At 38.5% G+C, this 25155-nt stretch overlaps 1 protein-coding gene across 1 annotated transcript in view; it reads right to left on the bottom strand.

Annotated features, from left to right (window-relative positions):
- The window catches only part of LOC124613070 (transmembrane protein 245), a 255887-nt gene extending 236001 nt beyond the window's left edge, over positions 1 to 19886 (bottom strand). Inside the window, exons 1-3 of the mRNA XM_047141653.1 lie at positions 19244 to 19886; positions 18657 to 18885; positions 4260 to 4321 (exon numbers count right to left, since the gene is read on the bottom strand). Of these exons, the coding sequence (XP_046997609.1) occupies positions 4260 to 4321; positions 18657 to 18885; positions 19244 to 19780 (828 nt within the window). The 5' untranslated portion in view covers positions 19781 to 19886. The remainder of the gene's footprint in view (positions 1 to 4259; positions 4322 to 18656; positions 18886 to 19243) is intronic.
- Between the last annotated feature and the right edge of the window lie 5269 nt (positions 19887 to 25155).

Here is a 25155-nt window from a genome sequence, read left to right on the forward strand (position 1 = left end):
TAATAAATGCAAAGCTGTGAAAGTGCCTGCGCATCACAATCATCTTCATCAGATTACCATCTAGGAGCAAAGAGTGCTTATTGGTATTCAAGTTAGTCATCGGTCAGATGACGTAACTTCAATCTAACAATGCAGCAGTATACCTCGCTTCCCCCACCAGGCACAATTGAAGGGGATAGATCAACACCAGCACTGCCTATCATTTTATGAATTAAAATTTTTGATTCTATTTTTCTGAAGATGCTTCATCTCAAATGCTCATCTCCAGGCACAACTACTATAATAACCTTCATCTCTATCAAAATTATTACTGCACTTGCAAAATTCTATTGCTTATTTTATAACAGAATCCCAGAAGGTTGATGGATGAGAGAAGACCTTCATTTCCTCAAACTGATCTTGTGCCCCTACATAAAGCTATATTTTCCACTATCACTGATTTCTCAAGGTTTCTATACTTTATGTGCTATCTATTTTCAGTGCAGTATAGGACTATGCTGCAAACTGTCTGCCCTATATAATTTTCGCAGCATTCGCATTGCAACAGGTACTCTCAAATTCAAGCTGTCTTTCACTGGATGCAGCAAATCCGAAATTTTCTGCATAGGTCAGAAAGTTCGCCTAACACCATAATTACATAATACATGCACAAATTTGTATTCAGACGTTTCGTAAATGGGAGGAATGCTGTGGGTTTGTCTTCTTTTGAAAACAGTAACAATCTTCAAAATCTCCAGCTTAACTCTTATTTGACGCAACCACAACATTTATACATTTTAAAATATCTGGTTTCCATCATTGATGCATCTTCACTCATGATGCACTTGATTTCAGAGATTGAGCATTCATACAGTTCACAGTCCCGCTCATAGAGGCCACCTGGGTCACCTCCCGGCACGTTCAGGTGAGCCACAATGGAAACGGTATTATTTACGCGATCACAAATGAGTGCTTGGCCTACTGTGTACCATATAACTGTTCAGTGCTACACACAACCTGTATCTTACGTGTTGCTCTATAAAGTACTATGTTCCATAGATTGTGTTTGTTCTTGCTATACCAAACATTCCAATAAGTGAGTGTCATGTTTTCTCTGCACATTAGTGTCAGTGCTGCGTCACCTGACAAACATCTCGATAGAAGAAATACTCAAACATCTCAATGTCCAGCAGCAAGATTTTGCAGAACAGCAGCAAGCCCTAGCCACCACTCTCATTCAAGTGGGACCTGTGTGATATGCAGGTTACTCTCTTGTCACCGCAACTGTCGCCCTTACCAGCATATGATGAATTGGCTGAAGACTTGGATTCCTATGAGACATGGTTAACTAACATTTTCATGTTTTTCATGGGGATGATGCAAACCTGTGTGGAGCTTTCTTTCTTTCTTTCTTTCTTTCCTGACTTTTACTGTGCATTTATCAGTGTTGTGCCTTGCGCCTTCACAAGACATGACCAGTGTGTCATTTGATGACATGAGCAAGCTTCTCTCAATCTATTACTGAGACAGAACACATGTCATTGCTACTCGTGTAAAATTTTACCATTGTCAGAAATGCCCAAACCAACCATACAAAGTGTTAGTTGCAGAATTACACAGATTGAGCTGTTGTCATACGCATCACGGATCCTACAATGATCACATGGTGCACAATACCATTCATCTGGATGGACCCAGATATGGAAGTTCACGAAAAAGGGTTCCAGTGTGAGAATCTGACACTTATGGATGTGCTCAATACAGCACAGTCCTTTGAAGTGTCACAGGCCACAAGCGATCAGATTGCCGTGTGTGTGTGTGGGGGGGGGGTTACCGGAAGTGGCTCAGTCAACCCCTGGTGTTGAAGACAATGGGGAAACCATTGCATCAGTACAACTTTCGACAGCATCGCATGGGGCAACATTGCTTATGGCCACAACAGCAACAGGCCATGTCACAAAAGCGGTCGTGCGTCCCCCATTCCGTCTTGCCCACACAGCTTTATCCAACAGGAGCGTGCTGTGTGCCCTAAGCGTTGTGGTGTTTGCAGCAAGTGTCGAAAGGAAGGCCACACTGCATCTGTGTGTAACTCCTCTTCAAACAGGACCGACACAGTAGTACTAACAGATATAAACTGTATCTCCACAATGACTGTCTCCCCAAACAAATTGTTTATTGACATGTGTGTGTTTAATAAAGTGCTAAAAATGCAATTAGGTCCAGGAACAGGAGTGACTTTAGTAAATGCATGAACGTATATGGACTTGGGCTCCCCTCCCCACACAGGTATCACGGAATTTGTTAGCTACAATAAACAGCAAATTTCAACCCTAGGTCAGTTCTACACTCCTGTCCCTTACTTTGTTGTGGATCCCACACCACAGACATGCTCAGATTAGATGTGTTTAACACTTTCAGTTTCTCCATTGCTGATGAGGAAAATTTATTATCTGATCAAGTTCCGTATCAGCAACTGGAGACTCTCTGTTCTGAATTTTTCATCTCTGTTTTCCCCTGGGCTCGGTTGTGCTACCAGTTTTCAGGCTCACATTACTATGGAAGAGTCCGTCTACCCTCGTTTTATTCCAGGCATGGCAGGTGCCTGTCGCACTGCGCGACTCTGTCAAGGCTGAATTAGACTGTTTGTTGTTGCTCAATGTCATTTGGCCTATTTCTTCCAGGGAATGAGCTACACCACTGGTGACTGTTAAGAAGTCGACAGGTAAGCTTCACTTCTGTGGTGACTTCACTGTCTTGATTAATGCACAGTCTGTGATAAATACATACCCTTTGCCCCACCCTGACAAGTTGCTCGCAAAATTATCAGGCAGGCACTGCTTTAGCGAGACTGATTTGTCAGAAGCGTACCTCCATTTCTCGTTGGACGAGGGCACTAGGCATCTTCTTTTTAGCAATACATCTTTCAGTTTATACCAATATCAACACTTTGCTTTTTGGCATTACTAGCACGCCCACAATTTCTCAGCCGACAGCGTCTGTGCTCAGCTGCACCAGCTAACTCGACAATATCATTGTTTTGGGTTCTTCCATTGAAGACCACCTTAGAAATCTCCAATCGCTGTTTTCTGCTTTGCAGTCTGCGGGTCTCAAGTGCAATAGTGAAAAATCTCAACTTTTTCAGCCATCAACAGAGTATCTATTTTTTGAGGTTACTCGCACAGGGGTCAAGCCTTTGTGTCACCATGCTGACATAATTGCAGCTTTGCTGCAGTCAACCTCTGTTAAGGAACTGCATGCATTTCTAGGTAAAGTAGTGTACTAAAACAAGTTTTTACCACATGCATCATCTGTTTCTCAGCCTCTGCACACGCTTTGGCTTAAAAATGTGACCTTTTTTCTGGTTCCTAGCTTGACCAGGCATTCACTATGCTTAAATCTAAGCTTCAATCTGATCTGTGTCTGGACATTTTTCAACCAGTTCAGCATCTTGTGTTGGCTACAGATGCCTCTCAGCACAGTCTTGGTGTGGTGTTGGCACAAAAATATGTGGATGGGGCTGAATGCTAACATTTCTAAGACTTTCACTCCCGCTCAGCAGTGGTATTCTCACATTGAAATGGATGCTTCAGCAATAGTATTCACCCTCAAGAAATTTCATGTCTTTTTGTATGTTTTTAAGTTCCATTTAATCATGAATCACAAGCCACTGGTTGCTTTTTTAACCCTTCAACTTCTGTGCTGGAAAAGACAGTACATCATTTGCAGCAGTGGGCTCTATTCCTCTTCTGTATCATTATCAAATCCATTACCTGCTGATGGCACAACATGCCAATGCCTATGTCTTATCTCGCCTTCTTACTGGGATGGACCTGGTGTTTGAACAGGATGAGTTGCATTGTTTCTATTGAGATACTGAGAACCAGAATGCAGTAGATGGTTTTCCCATCACTAGTACCACGATAGCATCTGCTGTTGCCGCAGGAAAACCCCCAGGCTTTGCCTTGGATCCCTTGCATTATTACCTCAGCCTCCAGCACCACCTTTCTGGGTTTGAAGGGGTTCTTTTGTTAGCTATGAGGAACACTGCTCCCTGGGTTGTGATTTCTGCTTCCTTACACTATAATGTACTGTGACTTCTGTATGTTGCTCAATGGCGAACCTCTCACACCTAAGCTTTGGCCCTTCAGTACATGTATTGCCTGGTTGTAGATGGGGACATTATGCAGCTTATTGCTGCTTGCACTTGCTGTGTTCAGCAACAATATTTATTAAGTAGACACAAAGTAGTGGGCAAACAATGCTCGAATTTTCTTTTTTACCTTTTCTGTAGTTACATTCTCCAATGCTAATTTCATGGCTTCCACAATGGAGACTCCACGACCTATGAAAGAAAAAGCATCATTAAATGGTCACCCAGGATATCAAAATATACAAGTGATCAAGCTAATTAAAGCATTACATAACATGTTAAAATGCAGGTAATCCCAATCCACTATAACTGGCTGAGTATGTGAGTTCAGACAGGGGAAGACACACTGCCTATATCATGTACGCAGACTTCCGACTCTCTCCTCTCCCCCCCCAAAAAAAAGGAAATAATTAATAATAATAATAATTCAAGGGAAAGACATCTCACTTTCTACGGACTTATCACAAGGATGGACCAAACAAGACTGAGCAAGAAAGACATCCAGGAACTGAACATAACTAAAACTGACTTTAGAAACCAAGCACTTCTCAGAAGGCTACTAAAAGAAAAGGGGATTCAGGGCAGATCACCCCGTAAAAAGACTTGCGCCCTTTGGACAAAGGAGAGAAAGGAGAAACAAAGCCAGAGAATGCGGGATTACTGGGCAAACATCAAGTCCCTCTCCAGGCTGAAAAGTTCAAATTTTCATTTTATGTGATAGAAAATTTTGCTTCACTACCTGAATGTAGTTACAGTTTTTGAATTGTAAGTAATCTTATTAGTGATTATTTCACAATGAACCAGGCACCAAGTTTGTGAATGTTAAGGTGATAGATATTAGTTACTATGAAAGAAACTGTTTCACATGCCTTGGATTACATCTCAACAGATAAAGTAGAAGGATGCTAGCTTCTAACATAAGCAATGCTCTTGAAGAGATCTCCCTCGCAATGAAAGCAGAAATAAGCCTGTTATTATGCTGGGCGATCCTTCACAGGGAAACTAACAGAGTGGACCAATTGCCATGGAATTTGGTCCACGAGAAACACAATAACAGAATGGAATTTAGAATTAAAGCCCACTCAGGTGCCACATTTGATGACCAATTAAATGATTCTCTGTTTGATTTAGTTCATAATAACTTCAAAATGCATCTTAACGTAGGCGGTCTACCAGTTGGAATGATGAACAAACTAGATGAACTAGAAGTATTTCTGGAGAACACAAGTTATGTAAAAGTTATATGTTTAAACGAGCACTGGCTCAAAAGTGAAAATATAAACTTTATAAACTCACTTTAAGGTTACAATTTAGCAGCAAGTTTTTGTAGAAAAAACGATTATGGAGGATAGTGCATTCTAGTAGAAGAATCACTAAGCTTTGAAGTCAGACAGACTTTTAATTGCTTGAACGACAAACTATTATTTGAAAGCTGCTGCATTGAACTTTTGGAATGGCATATTAATTATTAGTATATATCATATCCCTGACTACTCAGCTACATGTGCATTTTTAGACAAATCTGAAATCTTGTTGTGTAGATTGCAGGTAGAAAAGTTGTGTAAAAAGGCAATAATTTGTGCTTGCTTCAACATAAATGGAAGAGCTGATGACAGATTTGCTGTTTCTCTGAAGGACATGTTATCTACAAACAGCTTAACATTAAACTTTTGTGAGTACACTAGTATAACAGCATCTTCCGCAACATGTATAGATAATACAGTGAGCAGCATCAACTATGGTTCCACAGAAAAGTTCATCTTAGAATTAGGTATATCTTACCATTCAGCCCTTTTCATCTCATTGCCAAATTTAGATAAAACAGTAACAGTGAAACGAGTCAGGAGATTCAGCCAACACAATGTGAATACATTTGTATCAAGACTAAATGAAACGTCCTGGTCTTTCAGCTAGCGGTACTCAGTAAACACAAACTACAATGCTTTTGTATCAGAATTCACAAGTGTTTTCAATGATGCTTCCTCTTCATAACAGCATGTGACAATAATTGTAAAAAGAACTCATGGATAACTGAAAGCATCAGGATCTCTAGTACTAGAAAGAGGAAAATGCACATGGAAGCAAAGAACAACCATGTTGCAGAGTTTGTCAACTATGTAAACAAATACAAAAGAACATTTGGTAGAGTAGATAAACAGGCAAAAGAAGTGACAAGTAGTAAATACATATCAGATGCCACAAATAAATCAAAAGCTGCATGGCAAATTGTCAGAAGTGAAATGTCTGCAGAAAAAACAAAAAGTTTTAATCATAAATTAGAAAGCGATGGGGAAATAATCACAAACTCCAGACACATTTGCAAAGAAGTCAACAGCTATTTCATAAATTCTAACAAAATTGACAATCTCCTTTCTTCACATGAAAGTCCCAATATAATGCAGCACAGATAAGTAGAATACAAATTCACTCATGTATCCTGCTATGAAGTGGCTAACATTATAAAATCCCTAAAAAAATCTCAAATCTGTGGGCTGGGATGAAGTTCCAACAAAAATAATAAAGGCAGGATGTGATAATATTGCATCCCAACTCTGTCACATAATAAATCAATCGTTTGATGAGGGCTGCTTCCCGACAGGCTAAAGTATGCAGTTCCACCTATGCATAAAAAGGGCAGACAAGAGTAGATAGGAAATTTTCACCCAGTACCAATTATTTCTAAAATATTTGAGCGAGTAGTGTGTAACCAACTAGAAAAATATAACAAAAAAACATAACATTATTGGTAATAATCAGTATGGATTTAGGAAGGGCCGAAGCACTGTGCATGCTATTAATGAACTAATCACTAAAATAAGCAAATGCCTCGATGACAAGGAGAGTGTATCCGGTATCTTCGGTGAGCTCAGTAAGGCATTTGATATGGTAAACCATACGCAGCTGCTCCTCAAATTAGCTTCTTATGGCTTCCATGAAAAAACCTTTAAACTGGTTCAACTCGTATCTCAAAAATAGGAAACAGAGGGTAATTGGGTTGGGTTCTTTGGGGAAGGAGACCAGACAGCAAGGTCATCGGTCTCATCGGATTAGGGAAAGATGGGGAAGGAAGTCCGCCGTGCCCTTTCAGAGGAACCATCCCAGCATTTGCCTGGAGTGATTTAGGGAAATCATGGAAAACCTAAATCAGGATGGCCGGACACGGGATTGAACCGTCATCCTCCCAAATGCGAGTCCAGTATCTGACCACTGCGCCACCTCGCTCGGTCAGAGGGTAATTATACAACATAAGGGCGACCCCGGGGTCCATACTAGGCCCATTACTATTTTTATATTATATAAATGACATGCCACGCAAGGTAACTTCAGATATGATTTTGTATGCACTTTACTCAACAGCAGTAGTCTGCTGCAAAAACACTGAAGAATTAGCACAGAAAACAAAACAGACTCTTCAAGAACTAGAAAATTGGATAAATAATAATGCTATGAAACTAAAACGAACAAAAACACAAATTGTACACTTCAGGACCAAACAAACTGTTGAATATATAACACAGTTAAGTTATGAATGCAGAGAACTGATAACTGCAGACTCTGTTAAATTTCTGGGAGTGACCATAAATAAAAACTTGTCATGGACTGATCATGTGGACCGCTTACTGAAGCAGTTAAATAGCTTTGTTTATGCAATGAGGGTTCTAAATAAAGAAACTGACTTAGCCATTAAAAAACTGTGAATCATGCATATTTCATATCAGTTGTAAGATACGGCATAATTTTTTGGGGAGTTGAAAAAGGAAGCCTCCTCAGTGTGTTCAAGCTACAGAAAAAAATTATCAGAGCTATGTCTGGAAGAAATAATAGACAATCATGCAAACCTTTATTTGCAAGCCTTACTTACTGACAATTCCTTCCATGTTTATATATGAAACACTTCTCTTTGAGTTAAAAACCCACATCTTTTTGACATAAATTCATTTACACATGCTTATGAAACAAGGCACAAACAAGATTACATGTAAACTTGCCACAGACTAGCATTATTTGAAAATACTCCATATTAGGTGGCTTTGAAGCTTAGCAATAAAATGTGTTCAAAGTTGAAGGACTGCAAGCTAGAACCCACAGGTGTAAACATTGAAAAATATTTAAAAAGCAAATGCTACTGTAGTGTGGATGATTTTATAAACAAGGAAGACAAGTAAGAGATATTGTTTTGTTTTCCTGTTTTTTCTACATTACATTCTATGTGTATGCTTATGTTCCCTTTTAATGGAGATATATGTTCTATTTATATGCGTCCATACTTATAAACTATGTATCGTCTGATTGTGTATCTAAATATCTAGATGTATACATATATACTACTTTTATGAAAGTATATGCTCTTTGAAGTATCTCCATATTTATAAACTAGAGAAACAAATATGAAAAATACTTAAAAAGAATGATTTTAAACCACTGGAAATTTTAAGAAAAAGGAAGAAATTTAACATGTAATTATCTTTTTATGTTGTAACGTGCTTCTGGGAGCACCCATATGCTTTATCTTAATGTATCTTGTTTTAAGGTATACTTAGGTAGGCACAGAATTATTCATTGACAAGTCACCAATGTTTCAATCAAATGATTGTATATAATGTGTCATGTGACAATAAAGATTCTATTCTATTCTATTTCATGGCCTCGATGTGGAGGCTGAAACCTATCATGGACTTAAATAAACTATATCCAAGCAATTGGAGTGGCCTTTCATTCATAAAATTCTCAGAGATCTTTCATTAATGAAATTCTCAGATGCTCATTATAGTCCATATACCTAAAAATCTTGCAGTGGGAAATGGGTCAGGAGGCAAAGAACCTATGAACAATAACAAATACTCCACAGTCAGAAAGCATGCTAGAAGTAGCCACAATCAAGCAACAAACAATTCAATGCCCTTTTTCACCTTTCTTGTCCAATTCCAGAACAAATTCATTCTGAAACAAAATCTCTTATGTGATTTGTAACAAAATTACACAAAATATTTATTTCTATTAACAAACAGTTCAGCACCCACTAAAGCCTCTCATAATTCCACAAGCCTTTCATAGTTCACTGTGATTTTCCTGACGTTTCTAGCTAAGTGAATTTCCCTTAGCATTTCCAATGTTCCATGCTTTGCAGACAAATTACCAGCCTGAAGAAAATCTGCAAAACAACCCAGTTTTCCTTTTGTATGAATAAGGAGATCATAGTTACATTACAAAATATGGAGATTACATTGCACTAGCAATCAAGGAGCAGAAAACAAAACTGGAATCCCAAAAATCCATGGGCAATAACATAAGCTACCAAAGTCAGCGTGCATGCCTGAGGCATGCTGCGAGTGCACTCCGACACCATCACCACCACCACCACAACAACAACAACAACAAATGTTTTTTGAAAGATTAGTAAGTAGCAAAACAAGTGCCCCACTGTGGAACATAACCAAGTCTTGCCAGTTGACAAGAAAAACAACTTGAGCCTGTTGTGAGAGATGCAAACAAAGAACACAATCAACATAGATCACATCAAGCAACTGCCTTCTAACTTGAACATACTATAGTTTCAAACCACTGCAAGTCCATGTTAATCTACTTAGTAGGTGATATCCCACTTGCCTGAGTCCAGTGACCTGAGCATTTTGTAGTAAGCCTGGTGCCTAACAGTGTCACAAGCATCAGATTGTTACTGGAAACCAGATGTTGGAGAGTGGGAACATCACTTCAGACATTAATCTTCAGAAGGGATGGGCATCTTGACAAATTCTAGACGATGAGGAGATAACCACAACCAAGTGTGACAGTAGAACTGATTTTAACTTTCCTTGTAAAGAAAGCACCCATCTTTGGCAGCAAATAAGAATTTTGGTGGCCTTTTCCTGCTCATAATTGGCAGACAGTGATGATGTCAATGTTCCTCACAGGCTTGAGAGAGGAGAGAGGACAGAAATCATAGGGTGAATGTTCTGTGGTAGTAAGTTAGGAGAGAGTTGTAGGAAGGACTGAAAGTAAAGGCTGTCGTAATGTGGAGGGAATCCAGACGGCATCTGGGGGCAAGAACATATACAGGTCTGGGAGCAGTGCTAAAATTATAAATAAGTGAAAATCAAAAGAGAATTATCAGTCATCATAATACCCACACTGGCTATGAATTATGTGAACTTAAGTCATTAAACAAACTCTTTATTGGCTAGGAGTTACATGACTGAAGTCATAAAAATGCTGTCTTATTCTTTGTGTGGCTGCACAATCAATCTTATCGTGGCACATCGAAATCTTACAATGTGGACCCTCTCATTAGATGCAGTCCAAAATTTGGTGCAAACCTGTCCTTCCTGAAGCCAATGCCTTACATCATGGCCACAGTTAAACTAATTTTCAACACACTGCAAGTGATGACTGTCAATATTTGAAGTAACTAGGGGTGAAGATGAGAGAAGTGCACCAAATAAGTGTTTTGGCTATGACTTGAAGGCTGTTGTGCATAACTGGCAACAGTAGATTAGAGAGAATGAGTAGATTTTGGAGTGTTGCATTTGACAACACACTACCAGTTTTACTAGAAGCAAGCAAGATACAAATGCTCTGGTTCAGTAATTTCATAAATTGTTGGCAATGAACAAAGAAAATTGGGTGAAGTGGAACAGTGAGGTGGGAAACAGATTACAGAATGAGGACTAAAGAGGGAGCGATAATAAGAAAAAAAAGGACTGCTAAATATTGATACCAACAATATTCATATTCATGAGTATGCATGGCAGTCTGCATAATGCTTAATCAACCAAGATAAACTTTCAGGAGGAGACTCACTCAGCGCGAATAAATTACTCTTATCAGGTAAGTTGTAAAGAAAACTGCCTGGAAAAATCTATTACAGACACAATATAAGGAAGTAATAGTGACAACTTCCCAACACACGGGACACAAGACTTATACAAGGGGGATTCAAATGAAACTTGGTCACTATTGTAAAGTAATGGTACCAATTTTATTAACTCAAAAACGTAATTATACACAGTACACATACTCCAAAATAGTCACCAGAACTATTGGCACATTTATCCCAATGCGACACTAACCAGTCGATTCCAACCTTGAAGACGCTAGTAGGCTGCTGTTGGATCCAGTCACACACTTTTTCGTCAGTTGCGAATCGATGTCCATGAATAGCTTGTTTTAGAGGTGATTCTGCGGTTGTTCAAGACTAAAGCACTCACTTCTGCAACCATTTCCAGTGTGATGACACAATGAGCCTGTCCAGGACGACCACCGTCTTCCACTGACCCACACCCCTCAAGGAATCGTTTGCACCATTCCACAACACCTGAACGACTCAAGACTGTACTCACCGTACATAGCCTTCAACCATCGCTACATTTCACGGCCTCCAACTCCCTCCGCCGCCAAAACTCGAATAACTCCTCGTTGTTCCTGCTTACTTGCTTGCATGTTCAGTAGTGGACGATAACTTGTGTGACCACCTTCTCTTCGGCGTGAAACCCCACTGGCACTATGCAACATCAAATGGTATGCACGCGTCATTCTCCCTACCAACAGATGGTGTAGGCCAAAGGTAGACGCTCTGACCAGGCTTCATTTGAATGAACCTCCTCATATTTCCTTCAATCAAGTTGCAGCACTTTGCAAGAATTTGAACTGAAATTAAAGGAATTATTTTGCTCTAAAAAAAAACTGGAGAAGTGTAAGAGAGTGATAATATTATCATCAGTACAACAATTCCTATCCCTCGATGGAGCAGTACATAAAATAAGGAAAAGGCAACCACTCACCAACAGCAGATAACTGTGTGGAGCACAATAACATATAACAGAAAATGGCATTCACACTAGCTTTTTTCGTTACAATAGCACACACATTCACACCTACAAAAACCCTAGCACACAATCCCGTAAAGTGCTCAACAGCTAGTGTGAAAGCTGTTTTCTGTTATATGTAACTGTTTTCCATGGACTGATCCGTCATAGCTGAGCGACTGCTTTTTCCTTATTTTACACACAACAATTCACATTATTATAGATGATTTCATGGGTGAGGCTCTTTAACACACCATTTGAAGAGCAAGAGCAATGATTGACTATTTACCTCCTAGATCTCAAAAATCAGTCTTGAGGTTGGATTCCATTGGGAATCATGAGCTCAGTGACTGCAATATTAATATTGTAAACAAGAAAACTGGCATCATCGATTCTAAGAAGTTTGAAATCATGTATTACATGAAAGCGATTTCAGTCGCTGTGTGACGATATCCAGTGCAAATATTACAGTCTTGATGACTCACGTAATAAAAGCACATTTTACAACTTCAACATGGCTGTTTTAATACATGCTTTTATTACATGAGTCTTCAAGACTAATATTTGCACTGACGGTGTCACACAGTGACTGAAATTGCTTCCAAGTAATAAATGATTTCAAACCTCTTACGACTGATGATGGCAGTTTTCTTGTTTACAATTAAAAATTTTTGTTTGTAACAAAGAAAGAGATGATTCAGCTGCATGCTAAAATATCTACAGTAAATTTTTATTGTGATTTTGAGGGACAGTATTACTGCAGAACCAATAACATGAAAGGCAAAATATATTTAGCAATGGACCTTGCCATTGGTGAGGTGGCTTTTGTACCTCAGCAATACAGATAGCCGTGCAACAATAATTGAATAATTGATGGAATCTGCTACGAGGCCAAACATGGTTCCTGAAGAGGTGCCGCAGCCTTTATAGCAGTTGAAGGGGCAACAATCTGGACGATTATCTGATCTGGTCTTGTAAAATCAACCAAAATGATTTTATTGTGCCCATATTGTGAATAGCTGAAAGCAAGGGGTAACTCCCAAAGGAAAGCAGGCACTGTATGATTAAATCATGAAGGGATCCTCTTGGGTAAAATAGCCCCCATTTGGTTTTATGGGTAGGGACTACACAGGAGGTTGTCATCACCAGAACCAAACATGATATTTTAGAGGTCGGAGCGAGGTAACATTAGATCCCTTAATCATGCAGGTAGGTTAGAAAATTTAAAAAGGGAACTTGATAAGCTGAAATCAGATAAAGTAGGAATTATCGAATATCGACGGCAGGAGAAACAGAACTCCCAGTCAGATGAATAAGGGTTATACAAACAAAGTCACATACGAGTAATGCAGAAGTGGGTTTAATAATGAATAACAGAATAGCACTTACGCTACTACGAACAGCTGGTGAACACATTAACGTACCCAAAATAGACGCTAATCCCACAACTGCCAAGTAGTACAAGTTTATATGCCAACTAACTCCACAGATGATAAAGGGATTGAAGAAATAAATGATGAGATAAATAATATTATTTAGGTATTTAAGGGAGACAAAAATTTGATTGTGATGAGGGGCTTGGAATTTGATAGTAGGAAAAGGAAGAGGTGGAAAACTAGTAGGGCAATACAGACTGGGGGAAAGGAATGAAAGAAAAAGCCAACTGATAGAACTTTGCACAGAGCTTAATTTAATCATGACTAACACTTGGTTTAAGAACCATGAAAGAAGGCTATGTACACAGAAGAGCCCTGGAGACACAAGAAGATTTCAGATTGATTACGTAATGGTAGGATACAGATTTTTACAGCAAATAAAGCAAGTGGGAGGGAATACAGACTTTTGAGGGGGGGGGGGGAGAGAGAGAGAGAGAGAGAGAGAGAGAGAGAGAGAGAGAGAGAGAGAGGTTGGGTTGTTGTGGGGAAGAAGACCAGACAGCGAGGTCATCGGTCTCATCGGATTAGGGAAGGACGGGCAAGGAAGTCGGCCGTGCCCTTTTGAAAGGAGCCATTCCGGCATTTGCCTGGAGCGATTTAGGGAAATCACGGAAAACCTAAATCAGGTTGGCCGGACGCGGGATTGAACCGTCATCCTCCCGAACGCAAGGGAGAGAGAGATTCCAAAATGATTAAGCAGGTACAGCTAGAAGGCAAATGCAAAGATTTAGAAGCATGTTTCACAAGAGTAAAGACAGATGCTGCCTACACAAAAATTCAAGTGCCCTTTGGAGAAAAGAGAAGCAACTGCATGAAATCAAGAGCCCGGATGGAAAGCCAGTACAAAGCAAAGAAGGGAATGCTGAAAATCGAAAGGAATATATAAAGGAGGTAGCCAAGAGAAATGAACTAGAAGGCAATGTATATAGAAAGGGAAGAGGATGTAGATGAGAACAAGATGGGAGATACGGTAGTGTGAGAAGAATTTGGCAGAGCAATGAAAGACCTACATGAAAACAAGGCCTGCTAGTAGTTAGTTAGTTGGTTAGTTAAGTTACGTGTTCCATTGATCAATCTTGTGGTAACTGTTACGATGTAGAACATGCAAAGTGAATAAGTATTTTGTATGGAGTAGACAACATTCAATCAAACTATCGATAGCCTCGGGAGAGCCAGCCACGACAAAACTATTCCATCTGGTGTGCAAGATTTATGAGACGGTGAAATACTGTGAGATTTCAAGAAGATTGTAATAATGCCAATTCCAAAGAAGGCCAGTGCTGAGATAGTTCAAAAAGTCACTGTTGCAAAATACTAACACGAAATCTTTACAGAACAATGGAAAAACTGGTAGAAGCCAACATCAGGGAAGATCAGTTTGGATTCCAGAGAAATACAAGAACATGCAACGCAATACTGACCCTAGGACTTCCCTCAAAAGATTGGTTAAGGAAAGGAAATCCTACATTTATATCATTTATAGACTTAGAGAAAGCTATTGACAATACTGACTGCAATACTCTCTAGAAATTTTGAAGGTAGCAGGGGTAAAATGCAGTGAGTGAAAAAGCTAAACATTTGTTAATATCAAATACACATTCAAGTCAGCAGACTTTTTAGCCAGAGTAGCCACAGTCTGGATATATCATTTTGAAGATAAGACCACTGAGTTACGTATTGGCACCCTACATGAATTTTTGACTATTGACTTGTACAGATTGCATTTGCTCATGCACCTAAAATGTTGCAAAACTGATTGTGCTTATCAATAAAGGACTTACAGCTGAAGCAGTCTAATCTTCTAAACAGATTTAAGTGTCAGGGAGTCTTTTCTGAAGGTATTTGTCTAGAATGTGATCATGTATGGAAGGGAAACATGACTAAACAGTTCAGGTAAGACAACAGAGGCTTTCGAAATGTAGTGTACAGAATAATGCTGAAGATTAGATGGATAGATTGTGTAGCTAACAAGGAGGTACTGAATAGAATTTGTTAGAGAAGAAATATGTGGCACAACTTGACTAAAAGAAGGGATCAGTTGATGGACACATTCTGAGATGACAAGGGGTCACCAATTCAGCATTGGAGTGAAGAGGCTTGCATAGGAGGGAGTGGCATAGAGAGCAGTATCAAACCAGTCTTTGGACGGAAGACCAACAATGTATGTAAAAACGGATTCAAGTCCCACACCCTTCGGGTTAAGGGATATTGTGCTGAGCAGCTGTTTGAATACTGGGTTACAGTAATGGATCAGGAAACACACAAGCTTGTAATGGTGTTAGTTACAAGGATTTATCATAAGCTTCAATTATCACATAGAGGCAGCTCTTAAAAGAGTATGCAGACTTAACCGCTAGACAGACTTAACCAAACTAAGACTACAAGGTGTATCCATATGTTGAAACTTCATGTGATGATATTATTTGATGACCTTATGCTAGGCCAAAAGACTTATACTTAATTCAAAAGATAAGGTGTATTCAAGAGCTGAACCTCCATTATCATGAGTGCTCTATCCTGTTATTGTTGGTTGGCTTGTTGATTTGGGAGGAGGGGACCAAACAGTGAGGTCATCCATCCTGTCACATTAGTGAAGGATGGGGAAGGAAGTCAGCCGTGCCCTTATGATGGACCAACACAACATTTGCCTGAAGCAATTTGGGGAAATCACAGAAAACTTAAATCAGGATGGCCAGACACGGGTTTGAACTGTCATCCTCCCGAATGCAAGTCCAGTGTGCTAACCACTGCACCACCTACCTCAGTCTGCTGTTGTTGCTGTTGTTACGGTTGTTACGGTTTTCAGATCAACGCCTGGTTTGATGCATCTTTCCATGTTAGACAGTCCTGTGAAAGGCTCCTCATTTCTGCTTAACTAATTACAACTTACATCCATTTGGAAAACAACTTGCTGTATTCAAGCTTTGGACTCCATCTACAATTTTTATCCTCCACACTGTCTTCGTTACCAGACAGACAAATCCTTGATGCCTCACCATGTGTCGTATCAATTGGTCCTGTCTTTTAGTCACGTAGTATCATAAATGTCTTTCTTCCTCAATTTGATTCAGCACCTTCCCCTCTATTATTTGGTCTACCATAATTCTTATACAGTATCATCCATATTTCACATCCATGCAAGCTACACTCCACACAAACATGTTCAGTAAAGACATCGAAACACTTAAATTTATATTAGATGCTGGCGACTTCCTCTTTTTATAAATCATTTTCTTGTTATTCCCAGTCTGCATTTTATATCCTCTCTACTACAGCTATCATCATGTATCTTGCTGCCCAAACAGCTGAACTCGCCTAACACATTTAGTGTCTCCTTTCCTAATCTAATTTCCTCAGATTCACCAGATTTAATGCAACTACATCCCATTACCCTTGTTTTACTTTTATAGAGTTTCATCATCAAATATCATTTCAAGACAGTATCAATTCTGTTCAATTGCTCTCCCAAGTCCTGTATCTTCTGTGACAGAATTACAATGTCAAGCCTTTTATCAACAACAAATTGGATCTCGCGTAGATTACTACGCTCACAACTAAAACGCTGCAAAAACAAAGAAACGATTCTGAACATTACTGAAGAAGAAACAAACAAAACTGGTGATCCAGAGCAAACTAAACCCCAAGAAAACAGTTATGGCAGAAATAGCAACACTTTAAAATCACTGGGCAACAAATTCTGTTATTACAGTACCGTACTTCCTCACAGAAGCGGCAAACAAGGCACTTTCTCAGTAACAACTGAATACAGATGCATTAGATTAATTTGTGTCAACACTGCCTGCAGCAACAGACATTAGCTTCAAAAATAAAACCTCTCTTGACTTGGCTTTAGTGAAGGATTCTTCACAGAGAAAGCAATAAAGTACCACACAAATGAAATGATGGCAAAACTATACAAAAAGAATTATGCTGTGGGTAGATATTTTCTGACCTTGCCAAATCAGTTTTTGACTGTGTCAATCACAAAATTTTACTTGACAAACTGAAATATTGAAGTGATCCTCTTGCATGGACAGACTGTCTTAACAGAAAGAAAAGGTTCTTACTGACAGCCTGTGTCACAGGCATGAAGTTATCCTACGAAACATAACATTGGGGTCGCACAGGCACTGATACTATGTCTGAACCACTAGAAGTCTGAATACTTCGAGCTGCTAGTTTTCATTTATGGCAACTGCCAACTTTTAAGATCCAACAATATTACATGTAGCACAGTTGGAGTGTTTTGTTGTTCCCAAATGCAATGTTGCAATCTTTGGTCCACTGCAAGCACACTTCAAGAATGAGGGTTATGCATTGCAGTGAAGTAGGTGACAGTTTTGCTTTTGCACATGATCAGTCAACAGGAGGTAAAGAATGCTCATATTGTTTAACCCCCATAAATATGAGCACAAAAACAATAGCATAACTTATTTCTATAATGATACTTCAGGTAACAGTAACCATGACCATACAAGCATACAAAGTAAAGTTGAATAATAAACTGTTCAGGACAATTATAATGTATTGAGTTGTTTAGTTATTATTTTCTTCAGTTCATACTACGAAAGTTCCTCTTTGAAAAAAGTAACAATGAAATTAATCATATGGAGTACACCTGGAATCCAAAACTTTATCTGTTTTCATTCCTTTGAGATCTAAAACGTAAGTGGCAATGTCATCTAACGACAGCAGCAATCCTCAGAAATATTGCTTTCGATGGTATGTTACCTACACAGATCACTTTGAAACTTCCTGGTAATCAAACTAAAACCCAAGCATTTGTCTTTCACAGGAGATAGTAACATCATCCAAGCTTTCCAGCCACATCTCATCTCAGGGGCTAGCTAATACCTTCAGTCAGCTGATATGTATCCATTATTTCTAAAACAACCCTCTTCCTGGGACTCTAGGGTAAAAATAAAGATAGAAAACGGTTCGCTACAGCTAATCTATTTGGAGGTGAGACCCACTAGAAATGGAAAAATGTTGGCCACTGGCAAGAGGGGTCAAGTTAAAATCCCAGACAGGCACACAGTTTTAAGCTGTATATGTAGCTAATGCAATGCCACAGTACAAAATATTCATTCTGATAATATTATTATACAACACTAAATATCTGTTTAAATACGTTATCACAGTTAAAACACATCTGTGAGATATTGTGTTTTGTAACATGCAAAATAACCTACATAAAAATACTCACAATGTGTATCTTCAGTCTGTACCACATCACATAAAATCTATTAAAATTCTCTATTACAGTAAAGTGTGTAAAGTAAATCTAACCTCTGGACTTCACTGCACTGTGCACACTTATTACTTGATAAGCCAGACCCATAAGTAATAACAATACTATGGTAAAAAATACTGCAACTCTGTATGGACCAGCAAATCCCGAGACATAGCACGTAACCAGAAGCCAAACACCATAAGACATCATACAGAACTGTCGTGCTATCTCCCGTTTCCAAGACATTTTCACCATTACGATGTATCCCGCAATGGCTGCAAAAACCTGTTCAACAATGATTCATTTTAAACATTCGTACACTGTGTTTATGTAAGTAAATGCAACATTCCAAATGATTACTACAGACTGAACGAAGGCATATTCTCAACAATATCATGTCTATATCCTTTCAAACATATTTGAGGCACATACAATAGTATACAACATTTAAGTCTACAGTCGAAGTTAACTGTCATATACATATGCTATTCAATAATTAATCAAACAGCCAGTTTCCATTGTATAACAAAACAAAGACTTTTAATTTGAAATGAAATAAAAATCAGTCGCTCTAGCAGATACTTCTTAACATTGTCACATAACAACATAGAAAAAAAACCAGTAATCTGGATATAAAACTCACCACATACTGATTAACTAATCCTGTAATAAAAGAAACTGCTCGACTAGCAAAGAATCCAAGACGAAGAATCAGACATACCATAAAACTTGGAGTGTAGTAGTACACAAAAAGCAAAATTGAAACGCTAGCAAAAAAGCCTACAATGTAATTTATGTATTTAACAGTAATATCGCCAATTATTTCAGATAAGTTATCAACTATCTTGATAGGTGCTAAAACAATGCCAATTATCAATGGCGTTGACGAAGCTGATAATGAATCAATCCATCCCTGCATTGCGGTAGACAAGGAATACTTGAAAGGATGCAGCACGGAACCACATAAAAGAGCCCATATTAAAGGTTTGATAAAAGGTTCCAAAACGTAAAACAATGCCACTCCCGCAATGCAACAAACAAACAGAAAAAATAGGGCAAGGGCATTGTACAGAGCTTGCTTTAGAGCTTTCTCGTGGCCCTGGGGTAATCCACCTAAAAAACTAAAGACATTATCCAAGGGAGATGTAATGAGTTCAGCACTAGACGTATTCTGTGACATGATTAAGCTTAGGGCGTTATTCTCTTGGATTCATACGGTGAGCGAAGTTACACCCACTTCCTAAATTTAAACCTGACGCAACAACACACTGTCCACACTGCGACAAAATGTGACACACAGTGCAGCCAACAATCCGACGATAAGAGTACATGTGATACGATGTTTCAACTTCGCGTCCAACACATGGAGCGTATGAAGAGATTTAAATGTGATACCGGTATCACAAGTGTGGACATTTAACAACCGAGTTATTTCAGTTTTATTACTTCTGAGTGGAATGTACGGGTACAAAATTAAACAACAAGCTTAATAAGTGATGACAGTAGTTGCGACGCTGTAAGGAAATAATTTGCCGTGTAGTTCAATGAAGCATTTATCCTGTAGGAAACCCTTTAATATCCCACTGCAATAATGTCGAGCTTATTCAGACATTTAGGCTACGGTGCATTTTACGTCGACGTTAAAATCATTATCAGCTGCAAATATGTGATAATCTAAAATATGAGCACGTTTTATTGTCTAACCATCAAAAAATATGATTTCACATTTCCAGCTTACCATATAGGCTACAATTTCATATACCAATAATCCATTTTCGATTAATATAGCGTTTTATGTTCAGTATTAGTATATCGCCTTGTCTGTGACATCATTTCTGTAACATACAAATGGTCCTTTGTCACCAGGATTTCGTATATGTCATGTCCTTCAGTAGATGAGCACATGTTTATTAAATGGGAGCATTTTAGGTTAGGCTTCACCATGACTGTTACTGACATCAAATAAGACAACAAGTTTACTGTTTCGAGTCACTGTTTATTTATATCTTCAACTCGTTTCGAAGGTATAAACCTCCATCATGAGGTGGACTTACATATGTGTGTGTGCGTGTGTGTTTACTGTTTCCAGTCACTGTTTATTTACATCTTCTACTCGTTTCGAAGGTATAAACCTCCATCATGAGGTGGTCTTACATATGTGTATGTGTGTGCGTGTGTACGATTTTGGGGTAACTTGAGGTACTGTCTCCAATGGTCACAAGATCCTTTCTTTGTCGTAACACACTACATGTAAAGTTGTAAACTGTCATATTTTGTAAACAAAGACAAAATGTGGCAGTTTACACATACACACATAGACTGTGGTCGCGACACTCACTGCTGCGAAAATTGCTACCATCTGACAGTTGGTGCGACACCAGCGCCCCGAGCGAAAACACGTAAAAAGAGCCCAGTATCCTTGAATCAATGAGATAAGCTACATCTTAATGATGATGAAATACTTTAGAATATGTGTATAACTGCAGCTTGCTCCACTGAAAACAAGAAAATATAAACACATATTCAAGCCTTTATCGCCTTTTGTGGCTCAGATGCAGCAAACATTGTGGAATCGGTTTCTTCTATGTTGGGGAAACAGTTTTATTGCTTTTTTCTCTTATTATCGCGTCTACGTGGTTTTTCCTTTCAGCTACAGTTGTGGTAGCCTATCTGGTACGTTAAATAATATAGGTATTGCATTCCATACGAGTTACCTGTTCCATTAGCGAAGAAAACTTCCAGTTTTTGAGTAGATATACTACACCTGTCTGCAAAAGATCAGGTCTTCTGCTGTTTACTAGCAATTTTTTTTCGTAAAGAACACGACATTCTCCAGTAAATATCTGCAGGTTACAAGAAAATCGCAAATAAAATGTTCTGTAACGTAGCGGTTCACGCTTCCTAGGGTCATTAGGAAACCTAAAAAAGAGAAATGTGTCTTCTTGGTGTTGCTGCAATTTAATGCGCTGTAGACTCTCCTGTTTGTCAAACCACTCTACAGACCAATATAAACAATTGCGATTCGCTTTCGTTTTCACAAGATCTCGCCGAACTCAACAACATAACTTCCTGGCCGCTTGGCATGCTGCTATCACATAGGTAACAAAAAAGAGACCCGACTGTCGCGACTGTTAGACTGTGGTTTACCTGTGATGTGTTACGAGAGAGAAAGGAGCCTGTTACCACTGGAGACAGTGCCGCAAGTTACACCAAAATCGCAACACAACACACGCATATGAGATATGAACACATGTAAATCCACTTCATGATGGACATTTATACTTTTGCAACGTGTTGTGGATTATGGATACAAATAAACAGTGACAGGTAACAGTAAACTTTTCGTTTAATTCGAAACATGTACTCGTTTTTAATTCCCATGTCATGCATTACAACTCCTGCTCTGGGGGTGGGGGTGAAAGTGTGTTTCTGTGCATGTATGTGTGTCTGTGGGTATATGTGTGTGTGTGTTTTCGTAATATTTTGTTTGTTGTGTATGTGGGTATGTGATTTTTATGATGTTTTTCTAGGCAACCTTCGGATCTTTTAAGAAGTTCCCATTTCGTAAATTCAGTTTTCCATTCTTTTCTTTTACTGCATTTGACTGTTTTGACGTATTTCATTGTTGTATTACACCATTAGGTATGTTTTCGTGTACTCCCGTACATAATAGAAATTTCGCAGCTATCATTCTTCTTTCGCTTCCCAGCACTAGTATTAGTACGGCTTTTTCGATCTGTGCTGGCAATATTAAAGGCGAAACGCCCGACGCAACTAAAATTTCTATCCCGTCCTTCAGTTGACCTTTATACTGACACTACCTATTCGACAAGAACGACATATGTAACACTTATGAGATTTACCTATATATGTCAACTGGAGAGTGGGATACAAATGTTGTGTATAGCTATATAGCTCAAATAAAGAATGGGATACTGTTGTCACTGCTGTGATCAAAACTATAACTTTCAGTCGATACTAATAGGATCGAAGGCGGAAAACAAACTGTAGCCCATAGTGAAGTACAGGATACAAATTGTATATGTCATCTTATTGCCTCTTCGCGTAGTTCAACTGAGGTAAATTGCAAATGTAACGTACGTCCATTTCCACATTTTCGTTAGCAGTGTACATATATATAGGTCAACAGAAGTATTGGATACAAATATTATGTATGTAGCTCCTTCTACCGTCGGTAGTATTAGTATCTACATAAGAACAGACTATTAATGGTAGTGGAGGCGAAAGAAACAACTCATGTAAAATTTGTATCCCGTGCTTCAGTTGACCTATATAGTTCAACTGAACAACAGGATATTAATGCTAATGAAAACGAAGAAATCGACGTACGCTAAACTGGTATCTCGTACTGCAGTTAAGCAATACAATTCGAATGAGGTTCGAGATACAACCCATTTATATGTGACGTGAGGTATTCTATGCCACCAATATTTCCATCCATTTTTTCCCCTTCATTTTCCACGGAAGTAATACGATACAAGCACGTGATATCCTTAACATGAAAATACTACTTGCCTTATATATGTCAACTATATTTTTCGTCTCTCGTATTCCTCTTTTCTGAACAGTCTTGTCAGCTCTTTCATCTGTGTAATAAATGCTCTCTGGCCAATCCTGACGTCATTGGTCAAAGCCAACGGGTTGTATCCCCTCCTTCACTAGACCCGTTTAAATCAGTCTAGTTACTTATATGTCACAGGGTTATTTGTACAACATAAGGTGTCTTAATGGTCCAGAACAAATCAGTTGACACATTACAAAAATTGTTAGCTTATTCTCCAGTTAGGTGGTATTCTACAGTGGTACAATGTGTTTCCCACAGTTTTCTAAGCATAGAAACGAATAGTTATCCTGTGTGTGTACAACCAGGACTCAAAAGTAGAATATACTAGTATGATATATGTCTGGGATTACATAATCTAAAAATATTTGTTTTGTATTTCTAACACTATTACGTCATTAGATAAGACTTCAGTAGTAACATTAGTTGTCTTTTTTTAAGTTATAGTCATCTGCTCATCTGTGAAAAAGAGAAACAGATGTGAGAATTTTTCCTTCTAGCATTATGAACACAGTTAATCCTTCTAAACTGTAGTGGATTTCTTGCAACAGTTTTCAGGAGGGATTGCATCCCTTTGTTCTGTGATGCTGTAGTTAAAAAAGTTGCTCCTTAAACAATTATTTACAAGATAATTGTGGGACAACATTGCATAAATAGTTTAAGTTGGTAAGGTTCACTTTTTTAGTAAAGGGATTTTTGTGGATGTCTCTGTGAAAATCATCTCTAGTTCTTGTTTTGTAGTTATGAGTCTGTTTGTTCATCACTGAAAATTTCTGGTGACTTTTCAGAAACCTCATACTTTCTTAAATGTAAAAGCCAGGAAGCGTCCATGCTTTATCTTCTTTACACATTTCCCCATATGGCGCTCTATGTAAAACTTATTTCATTAATTAATATTGATATTCCGCTCTTTAGGAGTCAGTTTTAATTGAGAATGGGCTAACTTCTAGAACACAAGTTAACATTTCTTTCAGACTGGTTAGTTGAACTTTTTTCTTTTACAGTATGCCCGGTGCAATTGATTCTAGTACTTGTGTCAGCTGGAAAATCAAACAAATTTAGCTTGTAGTATGTTATATGGGAGTTCTTTTATATGTATGAGAAGCAATATTATACCTACGATTGATCCACTGGAACTTCATCAATAATTACTCCTCAGTTATGACATTTTCTCTATTCTCCATATCGTATGTTGAATTATGCAGAACAACAGTCTGGATTATAATTATGAAGCATATCATGAAACAACTGTTAACCATATCATTAATTTGATAAAAGTTGTTTTTCTAACAAAATGATGTGCACATTAAGTCCAATGGGAAGACAATACAGCTGCCACTGTTTGGGTTTTTGGGTGGGCAACATGGTTTTTATAATACTGAGAAGCCTTAGGCCACGATCAGGTTATTCAGAACATGTGTGCACAGTTTCCAACATTATTATTCTGGCAAGTAGAGTTTCTGTGCACACTGAAAACTGTCACAAGCATAAACTTCCCTTCCCCCCTCCTGCTGCCACCACCCCTGGTCCCATCAGTTTAGTTTCATCGACTTATGTAAACCAAATTACATGTGGGAACTCCTGATTATGCACGCTTGGATGTCATGACAGAAATGTAAAAAAGAAAAGAAAACCGTTAAATTTATTTGTTATATATCAATTTTTCCACCATCCCTCGCGAGTTTTGACAATGGCCAAAGATAATTCAGTCTGTTTTATTTTGTTTGCTTTCACACTTCTTAATCTGTTTATTTAGTTACTGGTTCTTGAATAATTAGTCATATCGTTGGTAGGCAATGAAAACCTCGTAACTCAAATTGGTCAAATTTTACAGGAGAAACAAAAAACTAATTATGGAAATCACATGAGGACCTGATTAGTCAAATGTAGTGGTTTCTGGTACACAATATGGATCCGGTCATTGGTACATAAAACTTTATTATGCACTTCAAATTGTCTGCCGGTTTTTGGAG

The sequence above is a fragment of the Schistocerca americana genome, chromosome 4 (assembly GCF_021461395.2).
Source record: "Schistocerca americana isolate TAMUIC-IGC-003095 chromosome 4, iqSchAmer2.1, whole genome shotgun sequence".
Classification (NCBI taxonomy): Eukaryota; Metazoa; Arthropoda; class Insecta; order Orthoptera; family Acrididae; genus Schistocerca; species Schistocerca americana.